Genomic DNA, 27612 nt, shown 5'->3' with positions numbered 1-27612 from the left:
AAAACGAATTAAAACACTCAAATATTCCCGAAAGGGGTGAGGTGATGGGTGACTTCACATCAAACTTTTGTTCAATTTCAGGCCACACAAGCTGCCTGGCAAGGTTTTGTGCAATCCAGATCGCACAAAATCCAAGGAGGAGATATCAAAACTATGCAATATTTGTTTATTTCAAAGGATATGGATCGTTGTAATGCCCTATTTTTGGGGGGCCAGAAGAGCTGTACAGTTTGGAAAGCTTGACAATCTTTGTGTTAAGAGTTTTACTTTCTAATCGTTGCTTATATTGGGAGGGGGATAGGCTGGATAAAGGAGCGTGAAGACCCTCCTCAGCTCTAGAAGCTCAGGGAACAATTGTGGGACAATTGTGGGAACCTGCTTTGCAGGGTTGTTGTGGGGAAAATAGGAAAAGTAGGTGCTACACTTTTAAGGAATTCTGGGGCAGAAATCTAGCAAATAAGTGAATGACACTCCAAAATAAGTGACAGAGAGACTACATGAGATGGCAATCTGTGGGAAATCTTCTAGGTGTGCCCGGTTTTTAGGTACAGTCCTCACTTAGCAACTGCCTTGTTTAACGACTGCCATGATTTACAATCACAATAGAAAATAACCTCACCTTGCAGCGAGATGGGCAGAAAACAAATTTAATAAATAAATACGAATAACAGAATAACAAGGAAGGGACCTTGGAGGTCTTCTAGTCCAACTCCCTGCTTAAACAGGGAAACCTATACCATTTGAGACAAATGGCAAATAAATAAACGTGGCCACCAATTTTTTGCATTTATGGCCTTCTCTGGTCCAGAAAGCAAAGAAAAGACTTAAGACTTTTTTATTTCATCAAGCTGGCCTGGCCTAAATCTTCTCCCCTTTTTAAATGCAAATTTTAATTTGTTTTTAAATTATGGGGTATTTTAAATTTGTTCAGCCAAATTATTTAATTCGTTTTTATTCTATTTTAAATTTTTGTATTTATGTGTTTTATCCTGTGGCTGTTCACCGCCCTGAGTCCTTCGGGAGTAGGGCGGTATAGAAATTTAAATAATAAATAAATAAATAAATAAATAAATAAATAAATAAATAAATAAATAAATAAATAAATAAATAAATAAATAAATAAATGAATGCAGAAACATTATCCCAACAGAGTTATGATTCCACTTAGCAACCATTCTCCTTAACAACCAAGTTGCCAGACCGAATTGTGGTTGTTAAACATGGCACACAGGAATAGCTTAGTCTTTGTCACTTTTTCCATTTCTAATGTCATGTCTTCATTTATCTCCCCAATAGGCTTGGGACGGCCTGGTTTCTTCTAATCTCATGAAATTTTTCAGTGAAAAGCTAAATTCTGAAAAAAATGTCTTGCATCCGAGATCGAAAAAACATGAATCGAACAGGCTTGTTGGCAATCTTGCGGTTGTGGGCAGGGGTCTCTAAACTTGGCAACTTTTAAGACTGGTGGACTTCAATTCCCAGAATTCCCCTTGCCAGCATGGGGAATTCTGGGAATTGAAGTCCAGAAGTCTTGAAATTGCCAAGTTTGGAGACCCGTCGCGAGTCACGTTGCTGTCGTGTGACGTTTCGTGACGTTTTTTCCCCTTCACAGAGCTGGGGTGGGCGTGGTCTGCATGTGACACATCCGGCCCGCAGGCCGCCAGTTTGACACCCCTGTTGTAGCGTTACGTTTCTCAATTTTAAGCCATGGGGACTTCAACTCCCAGAATTCCCTAGTCAGTGTGACTAGAATTCTGGGAACTGAAGTCCACATATCTTAAAGCTGCAAAGTTTGAGAAATACTGCCCTTAGGCAGCTTATCAAGATTTCCATTGTAGAGAAAAGACAAGTGTATTCTATATAGGCCTTCGTTCAAATTATGGAAAACTACATTCCCCCCCCCCCCACAAATTTTAAAACAAATTACCAAAAAAAAACACACCTCTGTAAGGTGTTAGGCTCATTCAAACCAGCATTTCAACTAACTGGGTTTTTGACAAGATGCAATGAATGGAAATTAATCAAGGAAGAGAACCAACTTAGAAATAAGGAGAAATTTCTTTGACAGTTAGAATAGCTTGCCTCCAGAAGTTGTGACTGCTCCATCACTGGAGGTTATCAAAAGTAAACTGGATAACCATATGATGGCTGACTATTGGGGGTGAATCTCTGCCCCCCACAGAGAGGGCTCGCAATCTAGGTGTCCTTCTGGATGCACGGCTGTCTTTAGAAGAGCATATGACGGCCGTGGCCAGGGGGGCCTTTTATCAGGTTCGCCTGATTCACCAGTTGCAGCCCTTTCTGGATCGGGACGCCCTACACACGGTCACTCATGCCCTTGTTACTTCCCGGTTGGACTATTGTAATGCTCTCTACATGGGGCTCCCCTTGAAGAGCACTCGGAGGCTCCAACTGGTCCAGAATGCTGCCGCGCGGGTGGTTATGGGCACAACTCGTTGTGCCCATGTGACACCCCTCCTGCGCGAGCTGCACTGGCTCCCAGTGGTCTTCCGGGTGCGATTCAAGGTGTTAGTTACCACCTTTAAAGCACTCCATGGCATAGGACCCGGGTACCTCCGAGACCGTCTCCTGCCACCAATAGCCTCCCACCGACCAGTCCGTTCCCACAGGGAGGGTCTCCTCAGGGTGCCGTCAACCAAGTTAGGTCGACTGGCGGCGCCCAGGGGGAGGGCCTTCTCTGTGGGAGCCCCATCCCTGTGGAACGAACTGCCCCCGGAAATTCGTAAGATCTCCGACCTCCGGGCGTTTCGCTGCGCACTGAAGACCCTATTATTCCGCCAGGCCGGACTAACAACACAATAGCTTTTAAATTGGGATATTTAAATTTATTGGGGTTTTAAATCTGAGCCACTTTATTTAATTATTTTAAATTTTATATTGTTGTTTTGTTTGTGTTTTTAAACAGGCTGTACACCGCCCTGAGTCCTTCGGGAGAAGGGCGGTATAGAAATAAAATTATTATTATTATTATTATTATTATTATCAAGATGATCAAGATAACAGGGATGGCTAACCTTTTTGCCGTCATGTGCCGAAAGTGGGAGGAGAGCGGAGGGGTTGTGTGCACATGTGCCCACACCCATTATTCAATGCGTCCTACCCACTGCACATGCGTGCGTGACCCCTCCTCACTCCCCCCGCTTTTGGCATGTGATGGCTCGGTGGGCCCAGTAGGCCTGTTTTTTTGCCCTCCCCAGGCGCCAGAGGCTTTCTAGGATTCTGGGGAGGGTGAAAACAGCCTTCCCACCACCCCCGGAGGCCCTCTGGAGGCCGGAAAAGCCCGTTTCCCAACTTCTGGTTGGCCCCGAAGGCCCAAAAATTAGCTGGCCAGTGCACGCATATGCGCTGGAGTTGAGCTAGAGCAATGCTCGTGTGACCACAGATATGGCTCCATGTGCCATCTGTGGCATGCGTGCCATAGGTTCGCCATCACGATACTATAAGGTCTTCTGCCTTGGACAAGGGCCTGGTGGCTCAGCAGACTGATAGCATTGTGATTAACACCAGCTGTCTGCAATTACCATAAGTTCGAATCTCACCAGGCTCAAGGTTGACTCAGCCTTCCATCCTTTCTAAGGTAGGTAAATTGAGGACCCAGTTTGTGGGGGCAATAAGCTGACTTTGTATAAATATACAAAAGAATGAAGGCTATTGCTTAACGCATTGTAAGCCGCCCTGAGTCCCCGGAGAAGGGCGGCATATAAATCAAATAAAAAAAAAAAAAAAGGGGGGAGGTTGGACTGAGATCTCTTCCAGCCCTATGATTATGTTCCAGTTTTGTATCCTAATTATTTTGATGAAAAGAAAGGCTAGGGGTGACATGATGGCAGTCTTCCAATATCTCAGGGGCTACCCCAAAGAAGAGGGAGTCAAGCTATTCTCCAAAACCCCTGAAGGCAGGACAAGAAGCAACGGGTGGAAACTAATCAAGGAGAGAAGCAACCTAGAACTTCCTGACAGTTCGAACAATTAACCAGTGGAACTACTTGCCTCCAGAAGTTGTGAATGCTCCAACACCGGAGGTTTTTAAGAAGAGATTGGGCAACCATTTGTCTGAAATGGTATAAGGTTTCCCGCTTGAGCAAGGGGTTGGACTAGATGACCTCCAAAGTCCCTTTCAACTCTGTTATTCTTTTACCCTGTTATTCTCTACTGCCAGCAAGGCAAGCTACGAAGAGTAACACAGCTGTTCCTTACAGCTTATCTTTCAGTAATAAGATAAATTTCCTCCCCATCTGGAAGTTTTATTTTAGTCCTCCAACTACAGATAGCCTTTAAAAAAAGGAGAACAAGGTTAAAACTATTGCAGTTAACAGTCCTCTCTATTCGGCTAATTTTGTCACAAGACCAGGCATTGAAAAGCTACGGGGAGATATTTTACGGAGACCAACGACCACAACACTTTAAAAAAAACAAAAACACAAAAACACTCACACTGAATTGAAGAGATAGGCTCGCCCTTGACTTCCTTGGAAAGACTGAAAGGCAAGCAAAAATAGGATAAAATGAAATAAAAAAGTTGATTAAACTCAGTGGGTAGTATAGAAAGGCATTTCTAAAAAAAAAAAAAAAAAAGGTATATTCCTTTAAGACAGTTTTTCTCAACTTGGGCAAGCATGGAGGTTGTGTGGACTTTGACTCCCAGAATTCCCCATGCCGGTTAGGGAATTCTGGGAGTTGAAGTCCACCTATCTTCAAGCTGCCAAGGTGTGAGAAAAACAGTGTTAAGAAATTGCTAGATGCTCTTTAGCAATTTCTGAATGTTTTCCCCCCCTTTTCCATGCGTATGTGCTCTTATCACACCAATCTGCACGCTTCTCCTTAACTAAAAAAAAAAAAAAAAAAAAGAGATTTCTGTTTTGTTTTGTTTATAAAAATGGCCTTGTGCCAAGAGATGTCAATAGTTGATGGAACTGTATCTGACTTGAGCATTTATGGGGGAAAAAATAGACCAGTATGCAACAAAATACACAGTTGTTTTAGCCTGCAGGCCCAGTGGGAAAATATGTCAGCTCAAGAGAAAAAAAAATCAAAAGCTGAGACAGACAAGCGAAGGGGAGAAAGAGATCTATAATACATTTTTTTAAAGGGAAATTTATACTTAGCATTGCTCTATAAATAACACACACAAAAAAATTGGCATGTACAGGAGGTCCTCACCTTACAGCCATTTGTTTAGTGACAGTAACAATTTAACAAAGGCACTCAAAAAATCACTTATGACCATTTTTCACACAGCATCCCAGTGGTGAAATCCAATTTTTTTTACTAATTTTTCTGTGGGTGTGGCTTGGTGGGCTTGGCTTGGCGGGCATGGCTTGGTGGGTGTGGCAGGATACTGCAAAATCTCCATTCCCACCCCATTCAAGGAGAAGGATACTGCAAAATCCCCATTCCCTCCCCACTCCGGGGGCCATCCAGAGGTGGTATTTGCCGGTTCGCCAAACTATTCAAAATTTCTGCTACCGGTTCTCCGAACTGCTCAAAATTTCCACTACCGGTTCTCCAGAACCTGTCAGAACCTGCTGGATTTCACCCCTTCAGCATCCCCATGGCCACACGATTGAAATCCAGGCGCTCGGCAAGCAACTCGTATTTATGACGGTTGCGGTGGTCCTCTTTTGCGACCTTCTGGCAAGCAGAGTCAACGGGGGGAAAGCCAGATTTGCTTAATGACGATGTTGTTAATTTAGGGATTCATTTAACAGCTGTGGCAAGAAAAGTCGTAAAATGGGGCAAAACTCACTTAACAACGGTCTTGCTCAGCAACGGACATTCTGGGCGGTTCGTAAGTCAAGGATCACGTCTGATAGCTTTCTTGTACGCCTCCCTGAGTCGCTTTTGGTATAAGATGGGCAGCTATATAAATTAGATAAATCAAGAGATATTTCCAAACTGGTAGTCCTTGACTTATGACCAGTCGCTTAGTGAATGTTCACGTTATGACGGACCCCCCAAAACGGTTCTTACGATGGGAGATTCAAACTTCTGATAGTATATTTTGGAACCATTTCACAACCAGTCCATATTTACAGATATTTGCAGTGTCCCTCAAACAAATGATTGTCATTTCCGATATTTTTGCTGGAAAACAATTTCTGCAATATCTTGCAAAAAAAAGCCCATTGTGGACAATGGATTCGCTGAACAAGTTTAATGTTCATTGACAACCGTGGATTCACTTAAGGACCGTGGCAAGAAAGCCACAAAATTGGATTGGTCATGTGATAATCTGAGAAATGACCAGCATGATTTACAACCGTAATTCTGGCTCAGTTACGGTCATAAGATGAGGATTACCTATATATGGACCAATAACCTTAATTTACAAAACAATTTCATGCAACCTAATTCCAGGGTTCTATTTATACCCTATTGGTTGTAAAGAGAGCAAATTTTCTACAATCAATCTCATTCCAGTATCTGTCATGTCTCTTTAAATTTATCAGGTGCCAAATACAGTTGAGATCCAGTCAGCCAATCAAGCATCACAGTTCTGGGCATGGCCCGCCTCCTCTACATGGTTCCACCTTCATTTAAAGGGAAACATTCTATTTATGTCCTGAGTTTTTAAACATCTGAAAAAATAAGCATTTGGTTTGCATTAAAGGGGCAGGCAGAACAAGCTCCATGTCACACGAAAGGGCACATTTTCGTCATGGAGGAGTTTAAAATCAGCCGTTGATGGAAAATAAGAACGTATTTGGTCAAAGAAATAAGAGAGAGCTCTTTGTTAAGTTTCCCACTGGAATTGCCAGATATTTCTTTTGCTGCTTGCTGGAAAGCAGCCATACCAAAATTAGGATTATTTTGTTCAGTGTCTAGACCAGAGTTTCTCAAACTTGGAACGTTAAGAGGGGTGGACTTCCACTCCCAGAATTCCCCAGACAGCAGGCTTTAAGATGGGTGGGCTTCCACTCCCAGAATTCCCCAGCCAGCTTGCTTTAAGATGGGTGGACTTCCACTCCCAGAATTCCCCAGCTAGCAGGTTTTAAATAGGGTGGACTTCCACTCCCAGAATTCCCCAGCCATTATGCTTTAAGAGGGGTGGACTTCCACTCCCAGAATCTCCCAGCCAGCATGTTTTAAGATGGGTGGACTTCCACTCCCAGAATTCCCCAGCCAGCATGTTTTAAGATGGGTGGACTTCCACTCCCAGAATCCCCCAGCCTGCATGCTTGAAGAGGGGTGGACTTCAACTCCCAGAATTCCCCAGCCAGAAGGCTTTAAGATGGGTGGACTTCCACTCCCAGAATCCCCCAGCCTGCATGCTTGAAGAGGGGTGGACTTCAACTCCCAGAATTCCCCAGCCAGCATGCTTTAAGATGGGTGGACTCCAACTCCCAGAATTCCTCAGCCAGCATATTAAGAAAGTGAACTTCAACACCCAGAATTCCCTAGCCAGCCACGTAATTCCTACACCATTATTTATTTACCTCTATTTACAAGGCATATGTAGTGCTTTAATTGAAATGTATGACCCTAGAAAGCGTACAACAGTGTAAAGTCCCAGGAAATATAAGTAACAAACCGCCAAATGAAGAGACAACAAAAACAGACGTGAACGGAGGAAGGCCCGTCTGCACCAATTGTCTGGAATCAAAAATTTTCACCATCTTGAGGACAAAAAGGGAAGGCACCTTCTGAGCTCCAGGGAAGACATTCGAAAGATGGAGGACCAGCAGGGAGAAGGACAGCTGCCCCATCCCTATCCCATGATCCTCTCAGGGTGATCTTCTTGAGAAGACCTCGCAATGGGGTTGACTATGGCAAGGAAGAGTCTGATACGGTCTGTTGTTTCTCCTCATAAGGCTTTTACAAGTAGTGCAAATGCCGTAAGTGCGAGGACTAGTCATCAGTTACTTTTTTCAGTGCCGTTATAAGTCTGAACAGTCTCTAAATGAATGACTGGTTGTAACCGGAGGACTACCTGTGTATATGTATAGCATCATCTTCTTTTAATGACCCCATAATCCGTTGTGGGATGAAGTCTAGGCAACTGAATGTTTACTGGCCGGATGCCCTTCCTGTCTCCAGTGCTGAGTTTTGTTCAGCAGATATATTCTCTTTGTGCCCAGAGAGAGAAATATCAGCCTCTACCTAGGATCAAACTTACAGCCTCCTGATTGTGAGGTGAGAGCTCCACTTCTAGACCACCGCACCACTCACCTATACATATATATATGTGTGTGTGTTTGTGAAAATACAAAACATATATAATATATAGTCCCCGATTTATAACCGTTCATACAGTGATTGCTCAAAGTTACAACGGCACTGAAAAGGAATTTATGCCGGTTTTTCACACTTAAGAACGGTTGCAGCATCCCGTCACGCGATCAAATTTTGGGTGTTTGACAACTGGCATGTATTTATGATGGCTGCAACATCCCAGGGTCATGTGATCCGCTTTTGCGACCTTCTGACAAACAAAGTCAATGGGGAAGCCAGATTCACTTAACAACCGTTTGACTAACTTAACAACTGCAGTGATTCACTTAACAACTGTGCAGTGGTGGGCTGCTGCCGGTTGTAACAACCGGTTCATACACACACACACACAAACAAACACACACACACACACACACACACAGAGATACACAGGTGGTCCTCAACTTACAACAGCTCATTTTGTGACCGTTCAAAGTTACACCAGCACTGAAAAGAGTGACTTACGACCATTTTTCACACTTTACGACGATTGTTGCATCCCTGTGATCATGTAAGCAAAATTTGGATGCTTGGCAACTGTTTCATATATATGTATGTATGTATGTGTATATATATACGACAATCGCAGTAGCCTGGGGGTCATGTGATCCCCTTTTGCAACCTTCTGACAAACAAAAGTCAACGGGGAAGCCAAGATTCGCTTTACAACCGTTTGACTAACTTAACAACTGCAGTGATTCGCTTAACAACGGTGGCAAGAAAAGTCATCAAATGGGGCAGCACTCACTTAACAAATGTCTCACCGAGCAACATAGGGTTTCCTACCTGGGCAGGGGGTTGGACTAGAAGACCTCCAAGGTCCCTTCCAACTCTGTTATTCAATTCTATTCCATTCCATTCCATTCCATTCCATTCCATTCCATTCCATTCCATTCTTCATTCCAATATTCCGTTCCGTTCCGTTCCAATCTTCATTCCAATCTTCATTCCAATCTTCTATTCTATTCTATTCTATTCTATTCTATTCTATTCTATTCTATTCTATTCTATTCTATTCTATTCTATTCTATTCCATTCCATTCCATTCCATTCCATTCCATTCCATTCCATTCCATTCCATTCCATTCCATTTTGTTTTTCATGTGAATGGACAAAACCTACCCTAAAATATATATCCACAATTGTTCAACTGTTGCGTTTTCAAAGTCGGGTGTTCCCCTGACTCGAAATTCTCAAGAGGGAATTTCTGATCAGCCAGCCAAGGCAGGCGAACGGTGTCACAGAGGAGACGCGTCAGTTGAGCTCCCGAAGTGGCACAGATCGTGACAACCACACAATTAATCCGTCAACGGCGCCTACTTCTCGGCCTTCCAATCAATGTCAGGGGGATCAAAAACAGAAAAAGAAAATGAAAAAATAAAATAAAAATAAAAATAAAAATAAAAAATGAAGCTGCAGCTCAGGCAGCTTTGGTGCTGCCAACCCTCATTTATTTGCTAGAGACCCAGCAAAAGAAGGAGCGGGAAATTACACGCACATACAGAGAGAGAGAGAGAGAGACAGACAGCAGATTCACAAATGTGTCAGAGTGGCCAGTAAATCTTCCCCCATTATCCGACAGTTCACTTGCTTACATGACAGCCGAGTCAAAGGCAAAGGGGAAAAAAAAATCTTATTTTTTTTTTATGCTTGCAAAGAGAGAGAGAGAGAGAATGAAACTAAAAAAGTATCACCAGAGTGGATTTTTTAAGAAAGAAAATAAATAAATAAAACATTATTATACACAAGAGTTGTCAGCTCCTAGACCCGTGATCAGTGGTGGGTTCCTCCCGGTTTAGTCCGGTTCGGCCGAGCCGGGTAGCGGTGATGATATGATGTCACCGAACCGGTTCTCCCCCCCCGCTCTCCCCCCCCGACGTTATTCTTACCTTTTATTTGGTCCCACCCCCAATCTATTGCTGCCTCCTGAGCCCCAGCTGATGACTAGAGGGAAAAAAACTGTTTAAACTCTTGCCGTGGGGCTTCAAAGGGCCGTCCTACAGCTGATCAGTGTTAAAAGCAAACAAATGAGTTGGGTCGTAAGTGCGAGGACTGGTCGTAAGTGCGAGGACCTCCCAGAAATGACTCTGACCAGCTAGCCACACCCACCTAGTCACATGACCTCCAAGCCACACCCACAAAATAAGCCACGCCCACAGAACCGGTAGTAAAAAAATTTAGAACCCACCCCTGCTCCAGAGGGTCTCCAGGAGGTGGGGAAGGCAGTTTTCGCCCTCCCCAGGTTCCTAGAATGCCTCTGGAGCTTGTGGAGGGTGAAAGACAGCCTACCAGGTCCACCGTGCCATCACGTGTCAAAAGTGGGGGGAGCGTGGGAGGGTATCACGTGCATGCGAGGGGCGGGGCTCATTGAATTATCTTTCTTTTATCTTTTATCTTTTATTAGATTTATATACTGCCCTTCTCCTTTCGGACTCAGGGCGGTGAACAGCTAAAATAAAAACATTTGTACACAAAAGTTAAAATTAGGGGTATGGGCACGTATGTTTGGGACCCCCTGTGTTCTCCCCACTTTTGAGACGCGGCGGCAAAAAGGTTAGCCATCATTGTCCTAGGCTCTGCTCTCATCTTCCCTTGAAAGGTGTGATTCAGGTAGCAACCGGCATGATTTACAGGTAGTCCTCGATTTACGACAACGATTGAGCTCCAAATAACTAAGTAACAGTACCTGAGTTGGAAGGGACCTTGGAGGTCACCTAGTCCAACCCCCCCCTGCTCACCCAGGAGACCTATATGAGGGATTCGAACCGCCTTTCTGATCGACAAGCTCAATGTCTTAGCCACTGAGCCACTTAGGGAGCGGTTGTGAGTAAGACGGTTGTGAAGTGAGTTTTGCTTCATTTTACAACCTTGCCTTGGTTGTTAAGTAAATCACTGCAGATGTTAATATGGTTATTAAGTGAATCTGGCTTCCCCATTGATTTTAGTTGTCAGGAAGTCTGCAAAAGGGGATCATGTGATCGCGGGGGACACACCTCAACCGTCATAAATATGAGGCAGTTTGCCGAGCGTCCAAATTTTGATCATGGGAGACTGTGGGGATGTTACAAGGACAAAGTCATAAGTCACTTTTTTCATTGCCGGTGTAAATTTGAACGGTCACTAAATGAATGTTGTAAGTTGAGGACTATCTACTACAGGGTTATGTTTATTACTCACGGGGAGGGGGGGGGGGGAAGCATGAGACAGGATAATAAATTAAAGCAAAAAATAAAATTAAATAAATAAATCTGCTTGTCCAGACAAAAATTCAGAGAGTCCAGCTTCCTTCTGCTTCCAAAAATGAGCAATCAGAATTACCTCTGTAGATAAGAACAATAAGGACAACAATACTGGTCGTCTTCGACTTACGACCACAGTTGAGCCCAGAATTGATGTGGTTAAGTGAGAATTTTATTAAGCAGAATTGATGTGGTTAAGGAAGAAATTTGTTAAGAGTTTTGCCCCGTTTCGCAACTTTTCTTGCCGCAGTTGTTAAGTGAATCATGGCAGTTGTTAAATTAGTCACACGGTTGTTAAGTGAATCTGGGTTCCCCCGTGGATTTTGCCTGTCAGGAGGTCGCAAAAGGGAATCACGTAAGCCCGGGACACTGACTGCGACCATCATAAATATGAACTAGTTGCCAAGCATTTGTATGTAAATGACCACGGGAATGCTGCCAAGGTTGTAAGTGTGAAACATGGCCATAAGTCACTTTTTTCCCTGCCGTTGTAACCTTGAACGGTCACTAAACGAACTGTTGTAAGGCGAGGACTACCTGTATTCAATCGTTGCTTAGGCAGTCCTTGACTTACGACCACAATTGAGCCCCAAATTTCTGTTGCTAAATGAATCATTTGTTAAGTGAACTTTGCCCCATTTTACGACCTCTTTTCCCACAGTTGTTAAATGAATCACTACAGTTGTTCAAGTTAGTAACGTGAATCTGATTACTTGACCCCGGGATACTGCAACCGTCATTAATATGAGTCAGTTGCCAAGCGTCTGACTTTTGATCACGTGACCATGGAGATACTGCAAGTATCGTCGTGTGAAAAATGCCACAACTTGCTTTTTTCAATGCTGTTTTAACTTCGAACGCTCACTAAACGAGCGGTCGTAAGTCGAGGACTATCTGTACTAAATGGGGAATTTTAAAAACAGTCATTATAACTACTAGCTATATAGATTTTCCCTACACTAATCTGTGAATTAGTCAATGGTCTACCCAGGTCCTCGGTTTACGATGACATTTGAGCCCAAAACGTCTGTTGTTTAGTGAGATATTTGTTAACGTGAGCGGTGTCCCATTTTAGGACCGTTGCTAAGTGAATCACTGCAGTTGATAACTTAGTAACCCCGGTTGTTAAGTGAATGTGGCTTTCCCCATTGACTTGGCTTGTCGGAAGGTCGCAAAAATTGATTGCATGACCTTTGGACACAGCGACAGTCGTAAGTAGGAGTCAGTTGCCAAGCATCTGAATTTTGAACACGGGATCACGACGACACTGCAAAGGTCACAACTGTGAAAAACGGTCGTAAGTCCCTTTTTTACAAGGCCGTTGGAACTTCGAGCGGTCACTAAACGAATGGTTGTTAAGCCCGTTTGTGGATATACATGTGCAATCCTACACAAACACACCTCACTTTAGCAATGCCAAGCATTGGCTTATCCTTTACTTTTACTTTACTTTTATTTGATTTGTATACCACCCTACTCCCGAAGGACTCAGGGCGGTGAACAGCCAACAATAAAATACATACATACAAAATTTAAAAAGCAGAGATAAAATCGAATTAAATAGTTTGGCCCCAATCAATTTAAAACAGATTTAAACTTTGAAGATTAAAAGATATTAAAAATATTAAAATATTAAAATTGTTTAAAAAGAGGGAGAAAGTTAGGCCAGGTCCGCCTGGTGAAATAAAAAGGTCTTAAGAGTGCGGTGGAAGGTGCGCAGATCCGGGATCCTCCGTATCTCCGGGGGGAGCTTGTTCCAGATAGTGGGTGCCCCCACAGAGAAGGCTCTCCCCCTGGGGGCCGCCAGCCGACACTGTTTGGCCGATGGCACCTGGAGGAGCCCCTCTCTATGAGAGCGTACCGGCCAGTGGGAGGCTATTGGTGGTAGTAGGCGGTCCCGCAAGTACCCAGGTCCTGAGCCATGGAGCGCTTTAAAGGTGGTAACCAAAACCTTGAAGCGCACCCGGAAGACCACCGGGAGCCAGTGCAGCTCACGCAGGAGGGGTGTTACATGGGAACGCCATGTCGCTCCCATTACCACCCGCGCGGCTGCACTCTGCGCCAGTTGGAGCCTCCGGATGCTCCTCAAGGGGAGCCCCATATAGAGAGCGTTACAATAGTCCAGGCGGGAGGTGACGAGGGCATGAGTGACCGTGCGTAAGGAGTCCCGATCCAGAAAGGGACACAACTGGCGAATCAGGCGAACCCGATGAAAAATCCTCCCGGTCACGGCCGTCAAGTGCTCTTCTAAGGACAGCCGTGAATCCAGGAGGACACCCAAGTTGTGCGCCCTCTCCGTGGGGGCCAATGATTCGCCCCCAATAGTCAGTGATGGCACCAACTGACTATATCGGGACGTCGGAAACCACAGCCACTCGGTCTTGGATGGGTTGAGCCTGAGCCTATTCCTCCCCATCCAGATCCGCACGGCCTCCAGGCACCGGGACATCACTTCAAGGGCATTGTTGGGGTGGTCTATCCTAAGACAGGGGTCAGCAACCTGCAGCTCCAGAGCCGCATGCGGCTCTTTGGGCCCTCTGCTGTGGCTCCCTGTCAGATGATCCCACCACTGGCTGGCCCCGCCCCTCGTCCTTCCCTCCCAGTCACTCCTCGCCTGGCCTGAGAAGGGCAACGGCGGGAGGATGGAGAAGCGGCCAAGGTAGAGACATAGAGATAGGGGGAGAGAGTGTGGGGGGAGAGGAAGGGAGGGGAGAAATATGTCAAAAGGATTTTGTGGTTCCCGGTGTTTTTTAACAACTGGTTCTGTGCCCTAATGACCGGCTGGGTAGGCGTGGCTAGGGGGTGGTCATGTGACTGGTGGAAGTGAGTGACATCGAGTTGGCCACGCCCACCCAGGTTTTGTGGCTCCCGATGTTTTCTTTTCTGTGGAAAACGGGTCCAAATGACTCTTTTGAGTATTTAACGTTCCGCCGAGCCCTGAAGACTTTTTTATTTCAGCAAGCCGGGCTGGGTTAAACATTTTTTAATTGGGGAATTTTATGGGTAAGGGTTTTTTAAATTGGGGAAGCCAAATGATAAATTTAATTTTGTTTTATAGTATTTTAATGTTTGTATTGTGTGTTTTTAATTTTGGCTCTTCACCGCCCCGAGTCCTTCGGGAGAGGGGGCAGTATAAAAATTAAATAAATAAATAAATAAATAAATAAATAAATAAATAAATAAATAAATAAATAAATAAATAAATAAATAAATAAATAAATAAATAAATAAATAAATAAATAAATAAATAAATAAATAAGGTTGCAGGCCCCTGCCCTAAGCGAATCCTCTCCACGCAAACCGGCAGTGACAAATTAAGATCTTTTTACATGCTTGTGACAGGAACGTTTTTGAGCTTAACAGGCAAAAATTATTTTTTATAGAAACAGATTCCCCCCCTCTCCCCCCCCCAGATAAGATTATTGAAAGTCTTTCGCTTTACGAGAATGTTATTTTAGAAATCTCACAGAGAGGAGGGAATTGCCATCCATCCTGTTCAGACAGGCAACACAAACAAAAATGATAGATTTATATCGTGCAATTTCTGAAATCCGGGAAACTTACACTGTACACAAGAAACTGGGTACAAGTTTCAAACAAACGTGATTTATCGCAGGGGTGTCAAACTGGATTTCTTCCAGCGCCCGAATCAGCATTGTAGTTCTCCGCGGGCCGGAAAGGGGGGGTGCTCGGGGACGGGACGGACGCTTCCTGCAGCACCCTGCTGGCCAAAATGGGGCACAGGGGAGCCGTGGTCCCCCCCGTGCCCCGTTTTTGGCCTGGACGGCTTCCTGCAGTACCCTCCCGGCCAAAATGGGGCATGGGGGGGCCTCACACAGCCCACGCACCCCGTTTTTGGCCTGGATGGCCCCCTGCAGCACCCTGCCAGCCAAAATGAGGTGTGGGGGGGCTGTATGTGGCCCACCCCGTTTTGGTCGCCAGAGTGCTGCAGGAGGCAGTCCAGGCCGAAAATGCCCCCCCCCTGCTCCCCGTTTTGGCTGCCAGAGGCACCATGAGCCAGTCCTTTTCTGTTTCCAGGCTGGCCCCGCGGGCGTTGAGTTTAACACCCCTGATTTATAGTCTTCAGTATAGGTAGTCCTTGGCTTACAACCACAAGTGAGCCTAAAATGTCTGTCTTGTTAAATGAGACAGTTGTTAAGTGAGTTTTGCCCCATTTTACAACCTTTCTTGCCACCGTTGTTAAGTGAATCACTGCAGTTGTTAAGTCAGTGGCACGGTTGTTAAGTGAATCTGGCTTCCCCCAGATTGACTACAATTCTCAGATGTTATTTACATATTTATTCATTTGTACCCTGCCTTTATCATGTCCAACACATCTTCCTCTTCCTATTTTCCCCATAACAACAACCCTGTGAGGTAGGTTGGTCTGAGAGAGAGACTGGTCCAAAGGCAGCCATCCGGTTTTCATGCCTGAGGCAGGACTAGAACTTCCCATCTCCTAGTGATTGGCCCAAAGTCACCCAGCCGTTTTCATGTTTAAGGCTGGACTAGAACTCCCAGCCTCCTGGTGATTGGCCCAAAGTCAACCATTGGTTTTAATGTTTAAGGCTGGACTAGAACTCCCAGCCTTCTGGTGATTGGCCAAAAGTCATCCAGTGGTTTATATGCTTAAGGCGGGACTAGAACTCCCAGTCTCCTGGTGATTGGCCCAAAGTCACCCAGTGGCTTATATGCTTAAGGCGGGACTAGAACTCCCAGTCTCCTGGTGATTGGCCCAAAGTCAACCATTGGTTTTAATGTTTAAGGCTGGACTAGAACTCCCAGCCTTCTGGTGATTGGCCAAAAGTCATCCAGTGGTTTATATGCTTAAGGCGGGACTAGAACTCCCAGTCTCCTGGTGATTGGCCCAAAGTCACCCAGTGGCTTATATGCTTAAGGCGGGACTAGAACTCCCAGTCTCCTGGTGATTGGCCCAAAGTCACCCAGTGGCTTATATGCTTAAGGCGGGACTAGAACTCCCAGTCTCCTGGTGATTGGCCCAAAGTCACCCAGTGGTTTATATGCTTAAGGCGGGACTAGAACCCCCGTCTCCTGGTGATTGGCAGAAAGTCACCCAGTGGCTTACATTCTTAAGGCGGGACTAGAACTCCCAATCTCCTGGTGATTGGCCCAAAGTTACTCAGCCAGCTTTCATGTCTAAGGCGGGACTAGAACTCACTGTCCCCCGCTTTTTAGCTTTGTGCCTTAACTACTAGACCAAACTGGTTCTTTTGTTACTATTAATTATAATACTTCTTTTCCGATCTGTCCTACCTCGAAGGGTTGACAGTTGATGTTGAATTTTTAAGGCGCTGAACAGTTCTGTGCCTATGCCAGTGCCTGTAGGATTTTGCCACAGTGGTCAAAGATGTCCTTCAGAAGATGTCCCAGCTTCTAGACATTTGACTATCCGGATTGTGAGAACGGAATTTTTTCTGCATGGATTTGAGGCATTAGAACGTCCCCCTCGCTGCTTCAAACTTTTCTGTTGATTTGCCCTACGTTTGACTGACCTCTAAACTGTCCATTGCTCAACACAACACAACCTCTCACCAACTTCTCTCTGTGCCATCAGAGCTGTTCATCTCTAGGGATTTGCAAAGCTCTTGAAATAAGAAAATGAACTTCAAATGTACCGTTTCCCCGAAAATAAGACCCAATCGGAAAATAAGCCCTAGCATGATTTTTCAGGATGCTCGTAATATAAGCCCTACCCCAAAATAAGCCCCAGTTAAGATTGTCAGACAGATGGATGCATTTAGTACCGTATTTCCCCCAAAATAAGACCTAATCAGAAAATAAGCTGTAATTTGGAGCAAAAATTAATATAAGGCCAGGTCTTAATTTTCGTGAAAAGACGATAGGGGCACCGTTTGCAGAGCCTAGGCACGGATGCATTTATGATTTGCAAGGATATTCTGATTTTCCACCAAAAATTATATTTAGGCCACCGAGCAATTATCAAATATCCACAGAAATCGCTGGCCTTTGTGTAATTATGAATTGTTGAAGATTCTGGCAATTTTTACTGCTGGGATAGTCAAACCTCATCAGTTGCAAATATACAGTGGGGCAAAAAAGTATTTAGTCAGTCACCAATTGTGCAAGTTCTCCCACTGTAATTGTCATCATAGGTAGACCTCAACTATGAGAGACAAAACGAGAAAACAAATCCAGACAATCACATTGTCTGATTTGGAAAGAATTTATTTGCAAATTATGGTGGAAAATAAGTATTTGGTCAATATCAAAAGTTCATCTCAATACTTTGTTATATATCCTTTGTTGGCAATGACAGAGGTCAAACGTTTTCTGTAAGTCTTCACAAAGTTGGCCCAGACTTCATTTTGGCCAGAAAACAAAGCCACAATATCTTACTAATCAAACCCAGGGCCGTAGAAGCAAAATCAAATTAAAGCCAGAAAATAAAAAAAAATATTCACCCGTGCACCTGCCAGAAACAAGGACAACCCATAATTTTTTTTTAAAAGTATGAAAGTTTACAAACATTTTACTTCCCGGAATGGATGGAAAGGAAATAAAAATAAAAGCATCAAGCAATCCATTCACCTTCTTGAAATAGAAACTACCGATAAACTATTTTTTTCCCCCCCCAGACAGCACAATTTGGCAACACTCGCTCACATACCAAAAACCTGCAAACAACTCTTCTATGCAATGCAGGTAAGTCCTCAACTTATGACCACAACAGAGCCCAACATTTCTGTGGCGAAGAGAGACAGTCGTGAAGTCATTTTTTCTTTGCCCTAACGTACGACCTGTCTCGCCACTGTTGGTAAGTGAATCACTGCCGTTGTTAAATTAGCAACACGGTTGTTAAGTGAATCGGACTTCCCCGTTGACTTTGCTTGTCAGAAGGTCTCCAAAGGGGATTCACATGATCCCTGGGGGACCCTGCAACCGTCATAAGTATGAGTCAGTTGCCAGGTGTCTGAATTTTGATCGTGTGACCATAGAGATGCCGCAGCGGCCATAAGTGTGAAAATGGCCATTTTTAAAAGTGCCATTGTAATTTCGAACGGTCACTAAATGAACTGTCGTAAGTCGAGGACTATCTGCAGTCAATTATTTTCAAAGAAGAATAACTGAATAAGAGTTTTTGGAGAAAAAAACTCAGAGCTGCTGTTTGCATCCCGGCAGAGCTGAGATCGTCTTCCCTAAAGTTGGGTCTGGATAACTATATTATAATTACATTTAAAAAATTGCTTATGCTGGAGGAAAAGCACAGGTAGTCCTGGAGTTACGACCATTTGTTTAGTGACCGTTTGAAGTTACCACGGCACTGATAAAAGTGACTCATGACCATTTTTCTCATTTACGACCGTTGCAGCATCCCCATGGTCATGTGATTTACAGTTGTATGCTTAGCTACTGATTCACATTTACGACGGTTGCATTGTCCAGGGGTCACGTGATCCCCTTTTGTGACATTCTGACAAGTCACGGGGGAAGCCAGATTTGCTTACCAACCGTGTGACTAACTGAACTTTCACTCACTTAACAACTGTGGCAACAAATAGAATAGAATAGAATTCTTGGTTGGCCAAATGTGATCGGACACACAAGGAATTTGCCTCCGGGGCAAAGGTCGTAAAATGAGGCAAAAACACACTTAGCAAATGTCTCACTTACAACATAAATGTAAGGTTCGGTTTGTGATTGCAGCTCGAGGACTATTTGTAAATGAAACTTCTGTCAATATTGTTCAATTTCCCAGGCACTCTAGCAGTCCTCCCTGCTTGAGGATGACCTACCTTTGAGATTAGTTCATCGTGGTTGGCCAGGTGAGCCCTGCAATGGATGCAGCTGTACGTGCGATGGCACGAAGGCAGGTACGCTTGGAATGTCTTGGACCGGGTCATCTTCACCATTGGCGCCACCGAATGCTGCGTGAACTCGGAGGTGGCCCAGGAGGTCCTCCGACACGACGGGTCGCAGGGGAAACACTGGAGCACGCAGGTGAAGGCCGTGATTCGGCAGGGGGCAGGTGTGGCGCAGGCTCCACACACTGGCGATGACTTTGGGATAACAAAACCGGGCACGGGAACCAACCGACCCACGTAAATCTGAGCGGACAAAAGGATAAAAACAAGAATGGGTTTTCCAAACAACAGTCAGCGCGCGCATTAACTTTCAGCGTCCCAGTTCGGAGTAAGATATCTCAGGTTGTTGCCATGTCAACCTTCACCGGTAGACCCAGGTAAGAGCCCCGGTGGTGCAGTGCTTAGAATACAATATTATAGACTAACTCTGCCCACAGCCAGGAGTTCGATCCTGACTGGCTCAAGGTTGACTCAGCCTTCCAACCTTCCAAGGTCGATAAAATGAGGACCCAGATTGTTGGGGACAATATGCTGATTCTAATCCGCTTAGAGAGGGCTGTAAAGAGCCTTGGTGGTGCAGCGGACTAAGTGCTGTTATGTAGCACTTGGCTGCCAGCTGCCTGCAATTAGTGCGAGTTCAAATCTCACCAGGCTCAAGGTTGACTCAGCCTTCCATCCTTCCGAGGTAGGTAAATTGAGGACCCGGATTGTGGGGGCAATAAACTGACTTTGTAGAAACACCGCTTATGGGGGGCCAAAAGCCCTAATAAGCAGGTGTATACAAAAGAATGAAGGCTATTCTTATAAGAGCACTGTAAGCCGCCCTGAGTCTTCGGAGGAGGGCGGCATATAAATTGAACTAATAAATAAATAAAATAAATAAATAAAGCAGTATAAAGCGGCATATAAGTCTAAGTGCTATTTGCTTGCAAAGGAAGGAAGGAAGGAAGGAAGGAAGGAAGGAAGGAAGGAAGGAAGGAAGGAAGGAAGGAAGGAAGGAAGGAATCCATGGTGGTACATTGGTTATAATGCAGCATTGCAGGCTAACTCTGCCCACAGCCAGGAAGTTCGATCCTGACTGGCTCAAGGTTGACTCATCCTTCCATCCTTCCAAGGTTGATAAAATGAGGACCCAGATTGTTGGGGACAAGATGCCGACTCTCTAAACCGCTTAGAGAGGGCTGCAAAACACAGCGAAGCAGTATATAAGTCTAAGTGCTATTGTTAGTGCTCTGTATTTACGACGCTTATGATGTCCCGGGATCATGTGATCCCTTTCTGCCACTTTCTGACAAGGAAAGTCAATCGGGAAGCCAGATTCACTTCCTTGTCAGAAGGGTCGTAAAGATGATCACGTGACCTCCGGGACACAGCAACCGTCATAAATACATGCCGGTTACCAAGCGGCTGAATTTTACAGAGTTGGAAGGGACCTTGTAGGTCATCTAGTCCAACCCTCCACCCAGCAGACCCTGCATTCAAGACCCTGTTGTTCTGCCAAGCCGGGCTATCAACATAATAATTTTAAATTGAGTGTTTTAAATTTCTGGGGTTTTAAATTGAGCCCAGTTATTTAATAATTTTAAATTATTTTAATTGATGTTTGTCTTGTGCTTTTAATAGGCTGTACATCGGCCTGAGTCCTTCGGGAGAAGGGCTGTATAGAAATAAAATTATTCTATTCTATTCTATTCTATTCTATTCTATTCTATTCTATTCTATTCTATTCTATTCTATTCTATTCTACACCATTTTTGACTGGTGGCAGTCCAGTCCAGGGGTGAAATCTACTTACCTTCCATCCCCACCTTCCCTACGTGCGCGCACGGACCTTCTGTGCATGCGCAGAGGGTAAAAAACAGTTTACTTCCTGGTTAAAACCAGGAAGTAACGACAACCGGGTGGGTAGGCGGAGCCTTGTGCTGCCGTCGCTACCGGTTCCTCCGAACCATCCTCCACCATCGCTACCGGTTTGGCTGAACCGGTAGCATTTCACCCCTCTCTTCTTGAAAGTTTCCAGTGATCATATGAACACAGGGCAGTGGTGGGTTCCTCCCGGTTCAGTCCGGTTTGGCCGAGCCGGTAGCGGTGACGATATGACATCACCGAACCGGTTCTCCCCCCCCGCCCTCACCCCCCCCACGTTATTCTTACCCTTTATTTGGCCCCACCCCCAATCTATTGCTGCCTCCTGAGTCCCAGCTGATGACAAGAGGGAAAAAAACTGTTTAAACTCTTGCCGTGGGGCTTCAAAGGGCCGCCCTACAGCTGATCAGTGTTAAAAGCAAACAAACGAGTCGGGTCGTAAGTGCGAGGACTGGTCGTAAGTGCGAGGACCTTCCAGAAGTGACTCTGACCAGCTAGCCACGGCCACCTAGTCACATGACCTCCAAGCCACGCCCACAAAATAAGCCACGCTCACAGAACCGGTAGTAAAAAAATTTAGAACCCACCCCTGACACAGGGGAGCTGCAATAGTTGAAAATATAAACAAGAATCATAACTCCCTTTTTTCAGTGCTGTTATAGCTTTGAATCGTCACTACACAAACGGTTGTTTAAGTCAAGGGCTACCTTTATTTGACTTCCTTTGAAAGGGGAATCCCCCGAAACCGGATCAAGGAAAGAAGAGGGAGAAACTGACTTGCCCCCTTGCCTGGTACAATCCGATCAGTTTTCTTTCAAAGGTGACGGGAATCAGTTCTGGCTTTGCTGACATTTTTCCACCATGATACCCATCGCAAGAGCTGGCTTTGCACAACAAGTTGGGCCAGGTCAGTGAAGCCCTCAGGCTGTGTGGTTGCACAAAAATATTGAATTTGGTTCGTTTCAAGCTCATTTTTTTGGCTTGGTCTGTTGGGCAATTCTGTACTTGTGGCTTGATTACGCTTCAGAATTTTGTGGACCTTAGAAAAGTGGGACAATCTGGGCACTTGTGTTTGTGAAGGAAACCGAGGGAGAGAGGAAGGGAGGAAGAAGAAAGAGAAAACAGGAAGGAAGGAAGGCAAGAGAAATCAAGAAAGAAAGAGAGAGAGAGAGAGAGAGAAAGAAAGAGAGAGAGAGAGAGAGAGAAAGAAAGAAAGAAAGAAAGAAAGAAAGAAAAAGAAAGAAAGAAAGAAAGGGAGGGAGGGAGGGAGGGAAGAGAAAAACAGAAAGGAAAGATGGAAGGAGGGAAAGGAGGAAGGAAAAAACAGGCAGTTGGAGGAAGAAGAAAGGGAGGGAGGGAGGGAAAGAGGACAACAGGAAGGAAAGATGGAAGAAGGAAAAGAAGGAAAAGGGGGAAAATAGAGGAAGGAAAGATGGAAAGATGCAAGGAAGGTAGTTAGAGGGAGGGAGGGAGGGAAGAGAAAAGCAGGAAGGAAAGATGGAAGGAGGGAAAGGAGGAAGGAAAAAACAGGCAGTTGTAGGAAGAAGAGAGGGAGGGAGGGAAGAGAAAAACAGGAAGGAAAGATGAAAGGAGCAAAGGAAGCAAGCAAGGAAGGAAGGAAGATAGAGGAAGGAAGGAAGGAAGGAAGGAAGGAAGGAAGGAAGGAAGATTTCTTACAACCACGTGGCCTCACCGTAGCAAGCAAACCCACTAACACATCCTCCAAAACATCCTAAGACTAAGTAAACCAAAAGACCAGCAACTCCAAAAGAAAAAAACAGGACTTATCTACAACAGGGGTTCTCAACCTCTGGTCCGTGGACTGGTACCAGTCCGTGGCCTGTTAGGAACCAGTACAGTGAGTACTGTACAGTACAGTGGTGAGCGGCACGCAAGCAAAATTGCAACATGTGCGAGATTCTAGGTTGCACCCTCCTCTTGCGTCCCCGGTCTATGAAAAAATTGTCTTCCACAAATCCCATAATCCCTGGCGCCAAAAGGAATGCAACCTGCAGTGTAAGCCACTTTGTAGACCAAACAGGGAGAAGACGTCCATGAACACCAACAAGCCGTCAGAAGATATGATGAAAACTCTTTCATTGCACAACGAATGGACAGACCGAACTATAGTTTCAACTGGGAAACCGTGAGCCTCCTACACCAAAGCCAAGTCCAAAAACTTTAGTGAATTTCTAGAAGTTTGGCACTCATCTATCAACAGGCGCATTCAGATAAGCAACATTTACACACCATTCAAAACAGACACTGTAATCAAAAAGCCAAAACGTCTCTTTCCCAGTAATCTACACTCAGCTAAGCAGAGATGAATATCAAAATTAACACTAGGCCATCCACCAAACTCTAAACAATAACCCAAATCAAGAAACTACCAAACTCCTTATGATAACGGAACTTGGCAACAACCTAGTGGCTGCCTGCCAAGAGTTTATTATTTACGAAGAGGAGAGATAACTTCTCTCCGCTTCTGGTACATCAAAGTAAAATGTTCAATAATTACGGAGTTAATCAAGTCCAGAGATAATCCAGCAAAGTCTATAGCAAAAATCCGGCAATGCAGAATGGCGTGGAAGCTTTCAGCTTTGTTCGTCACAAGGTTTGACTGGCCACCACGCTCCCTTTTATACCCTGTGGGGTGTGGTCCAGTGACTCAGCCTAATCTCGGGCACGCCTTTTCTTCTGTTGCGCGCGCTTATCTCTGCAACGCTGGCGTGGATCCAGCCAAGACTCATTACCCTCATCACTGTCCACCTGTGGCTGCGTGGATGTGCTTGGCCCCGGCCCTATCTCTTGCCCTTCGGCGGACACCGAAGGCATTGCCAGAGAGGAGGGTCCTGGAGAGGGAGGCCTTGCCAACTCCTCTCCTTCACTCTCGGAGTCCTCTCCTGCCGATGACACAGGCTCAGGTAACGGAGCCACAACAACAGGACAGCCTGGGTGTGCAAAACTGAAAAGAAGAAATCAAAAGCTAGACCCATCTTGGGGGCAATTGGGAATAAAAGGAGCCGCAAAAAAATAGCTAGGACGGCCCTGATCAAAAGGGGTAAGGCGGGGTTGGGGTGGGGTGGGGTTTGCTATTTCAGGAAAACCGTGCCCCCCCCCAACAATTCCCCCAGCCACAGATGGAAACCAGAGGCCTGGTGAGCTTTAAATAGCTCCTTCCAGCCCACATTTCCAAGATATTAGAAGCCAAGCAAAACAGCTGTGGACAGAAAAGGCTCTGTGTGTGTGTGTGTATATCTGTGTGTGTGTGTGTGTGTGTGTTGGTGGTTCTCTTGGCTTGCTTGTGAACAAACCTACATCAATCCCTCTCCAGTCCAGCTCTTTGCACAACCAACTCAAGGATTGCATTAGGATCAAACAGGACCTGAGTTTTTTTCTTCTCGTTTTTATGTGAGTGCGCGTGGGAGATTTCACAAAAGTATGCAGGTAGTCCTCGACTTACGACCATTAATAGACACCCCCCCCCAAGCCATTATGGTTGAAAGTTGTCATGTTATAAAGCCAGTGACAGGTAGTTCTTGACGTTCGACCCGTTCAATTTAGTCACTGTTGGATGTTACAAGAGCACCGAAAATTTATGTCCATTTTTTTTTTTCAGACTTACGACCGTTGCACATCCCCGTGGGGATGTGATCAAAATTTGGATGCTTGGCAACTGGATCATATTTATGATGGTTGCTGTGTCCCAGGGAGCTGCAGTTCACCCATCTTAAAAGCGTCTTGGCTGGGGAATTCTGGGAGTGGAAGTCCACCCGTCTTAAAGCCTGCTGGTTGGGGAATTCTGGGAGTTGAAGTCATTCTGTGGGCGTGGCTTGGTGGGCATGGCAGGGGAAGGATACTGCAAAATCTCCATTCCCACCTCACTCCAGGTGAAGGGTATTGCAAAATCTCCATTCCCAGCCCACTCTGGGGCCAGCCAGAGGTGTCTTTGCCAGTTCTCCGAACTACTCAAAATTTCCACTACCGGTTTTCCAGAACCTGTCAGAACCTGCTGGATTTCACCCCTGGTTAAAGTCCACCCCTCTTAAAGCCTCCTGGCTGGGGGATTCTGGGAGTGGAAATCCATCCATCTTAAAGCAGCCTGACTGGGGAATTCTGGGAGTTGAAGTCCACCCATCTTCAAGTTGCCAAGTTTGAGAAACACTGATTTAGATATTGATCGGCTTCTGATCAGCGGAGGAGAAGGAATTAAGACTCCTGCATGCAACTGCATCCAGTTTCTGTTGGTGTGAATGTGTATGTGTGTATACGCACAAGAACAAGTTCCTTGTGGTTTATTTTTTTTCCCCAGGAACATGCCACAGGACTGTCACACCGTGGCATCTTTCCACGTGGCCTGATGGATGTTTTCTCAAGTGTGTCTTGAGCAGCAGCCAAATTCTCCACCAAATATTTTCTCTCTCTTTGCTTGCCTGCCTTTCAAATTAGGCCCATCCTAATGGATTTTCCGAGATGTCATGTCAGCCACGCAACTTCTCAGCAAGCCATTGTTTCCCTGCCACAATTTGTGTTTGCCGAGGACGACAACAGCCAGGCAAAGTTCAAACCTCAAAGGACTTGAAATGAGCGGCACTTATTCCAAGATCTAAGAACAATAATAACCCTTTTCCATTTATTTTCCTTTTTTCTTTTTTTTTCATTTCCAAGAGGGAAGATGCAACAACTGAACGTTGCCTTGAAGGAAATTGCAACACCGAAGAGTCCAGCTTGGAAGAGTTTTGGAGGTTAAGAAATGAAAATAGGACCTGGGGAAATCATAATTAAAAAGCATTGACATATGAAAATAAGCTGCTTACAGATTGAGGAACCTTTGGCTGTTCGGCTCTGAATCCTTCTATTGGTAGACCTCGACTGGAGGGACCACAACTGAGCTAAGCCAGACAGTTGTTCAGTGAGTTTTGCCTCACTTTACAACCTTTTTTGCCTTAGCTGTTAAGTGAATCGCTGCTGTTCCTTATGTTAGTAACCTGGTTGTTAAGTGAATCTGGCTTCCCCCCTTGACTTTGCTTATCAGAAGGTCGCAAAATCAGGTGACCCCAGAGGCTGCAACCGTCATAAGTACATGTCAGTTGCTGTTGTGGCCCATCAGCGGCCTGTGCGGCTGGTGGCTGATTCTGACAACGAGGAGGCTGGTGTGGTGCTGCGCCAGCAGCTGGCGCTCGAGTCGGACAATGAGGAGGCTGGAGAAGATGTGGTGCCAGAGGCAGGGATTCAGCCAGGGCCTTCAGAACCTCCAGAAGCTTCCATGGGTGAAGAGGAAGAAGAGGAGGAGCCTCTTCTCGATGCACGGGCGCGCAGAGCTGCCAAAAGGCAGGAGTGGCTCCTCAGGAGGAGGTCTCCTCGAGAGTAAGGCTTGGGGCTAATTGGCCACTCCCTTAGCCTATTTAAGGAGGAACGCCGACTGAAGCAATTTGTAGGGAACAACTTTAGTTCACTCTCCTTCGCGTCTGGATTCTCTGCAAATTGCTTCTGGGCTTTCTGCCAACCTTCGTAAGATTGTGATTACTTTATCTTTGGTTTCTTGTAGGCTGTTAAGAAAGTTTATTAACAGCCTTTGTTTTGAAAAAGACTGTTATTTTAGTAAATTAAGTTTTGTACAAACTTTGTGTGTGCTATGTTCTTTGGGGTCCATAGCTGGGGCAGAACAGTTGCCAAGCGTCTGAAATTTGATCACCTGACTATAAGGATGCTGCAACAGTCATAAGCATTAAAAATGGTCATCGGTCACTTTTTTTCAGTTAACTTTGAACGGTCACTCAAACGAACGGTTGTAAGTCAAGGACTATCTGTACAAAGTCAAAAAGCCATCAGTTTACAGACCAAATCTTACAGTTAAAGGAAGGACACTTCTGAAAGAAAGCAAGGAGAAATGCTATTTTTGAAAAAAAATCAGAACTCTCCTTTTGATATATTCAAGGTATCCTTTGAAATGAGGTTCCATGCTAAGTTTCCTATATTAGAGAGAGTCCTTGACTTATGATGAAAACCGGAAGCCAGAATTCCTGTTGCTCATAAAGCAAGGCAATTGGTAAGTGAGTCATGCTCAATTTTACATCATTTCCCCCCCCCCCGGCACAGGTATAGTCCTCGACTTACAACCACAATCGAGCCCAAAACTTCTGTTCTTAAGAGAAACATTTGTTAAGTGTGTTTTGCCCCATTTTACGGCCTTTCTTGCCACAGTTGTTAAGTGAATCGCTGCAGTTCATAAGTTAGTAACCCGGTTGTTAAGTGAATCTGGCTTCCCCATTGACTTTGCTTATCAGAAGGTCGCAAAAAAGAGGATCATGTGACCCCGGGAACACTGCAGCCGTCATAAATATGAATCAGCTGCCAAGCATCTGAAATTTCACTTAACCATGAACATGCTTGCTAAGGTCATAACTGTGAAAAATGTTCGTAAGTCACTT

At 45.1% G+C, this 27612-nt stretch overlaps 1 protein-coding gene across 1 annotated transcript in view; it reads right to left on the bottom strand.

The window, feature by feature from the left end:
- The window catches only part of YPEL2 (yippee like 2), an 82921-nt gene that overhangs the window by 19124 nt on the left and 36185 nt on the right, over positions 1-27612 (bottom strand). The window contains exons 2-3 of the mRNA XM_070931993.1: positions 19247-19558; positions 4456-4499 (exon numbers count right to left, since the gene is read on the bottom strand). Coding sequence (XP_070788094.1) covers positions 4456-4499; positions 19247-19363 — 161 coding nt within the window. The 5' untranslated portion in view covers positions 19364-19558. The remainder of the gene's footprint in view (positions 1-4455; positions 4500-19246; positions 19559-27612) is intronic.

This window comes from Pituophis catenifer, unplaced genomic scaffold, assembly GCF_029215685.1.
Source record: "Pituophis catenifer annectens isolate HBS135680 unplaced genomic scaffold, rPitCat1.0.hap2 SCAF_1, whole genome shotgun sequence".
Classification (NCBI taxonomy): Eukaryota; Metazoa; Chordata; class Lepidosauria; order Squamata; family Colubridae; genus Pituophis; species Pituophis catenifer.
Note: the sequence above shows the minus strand (reverse complement) of the source record. Positions and strands in the feature narration are given on the sequence as shown.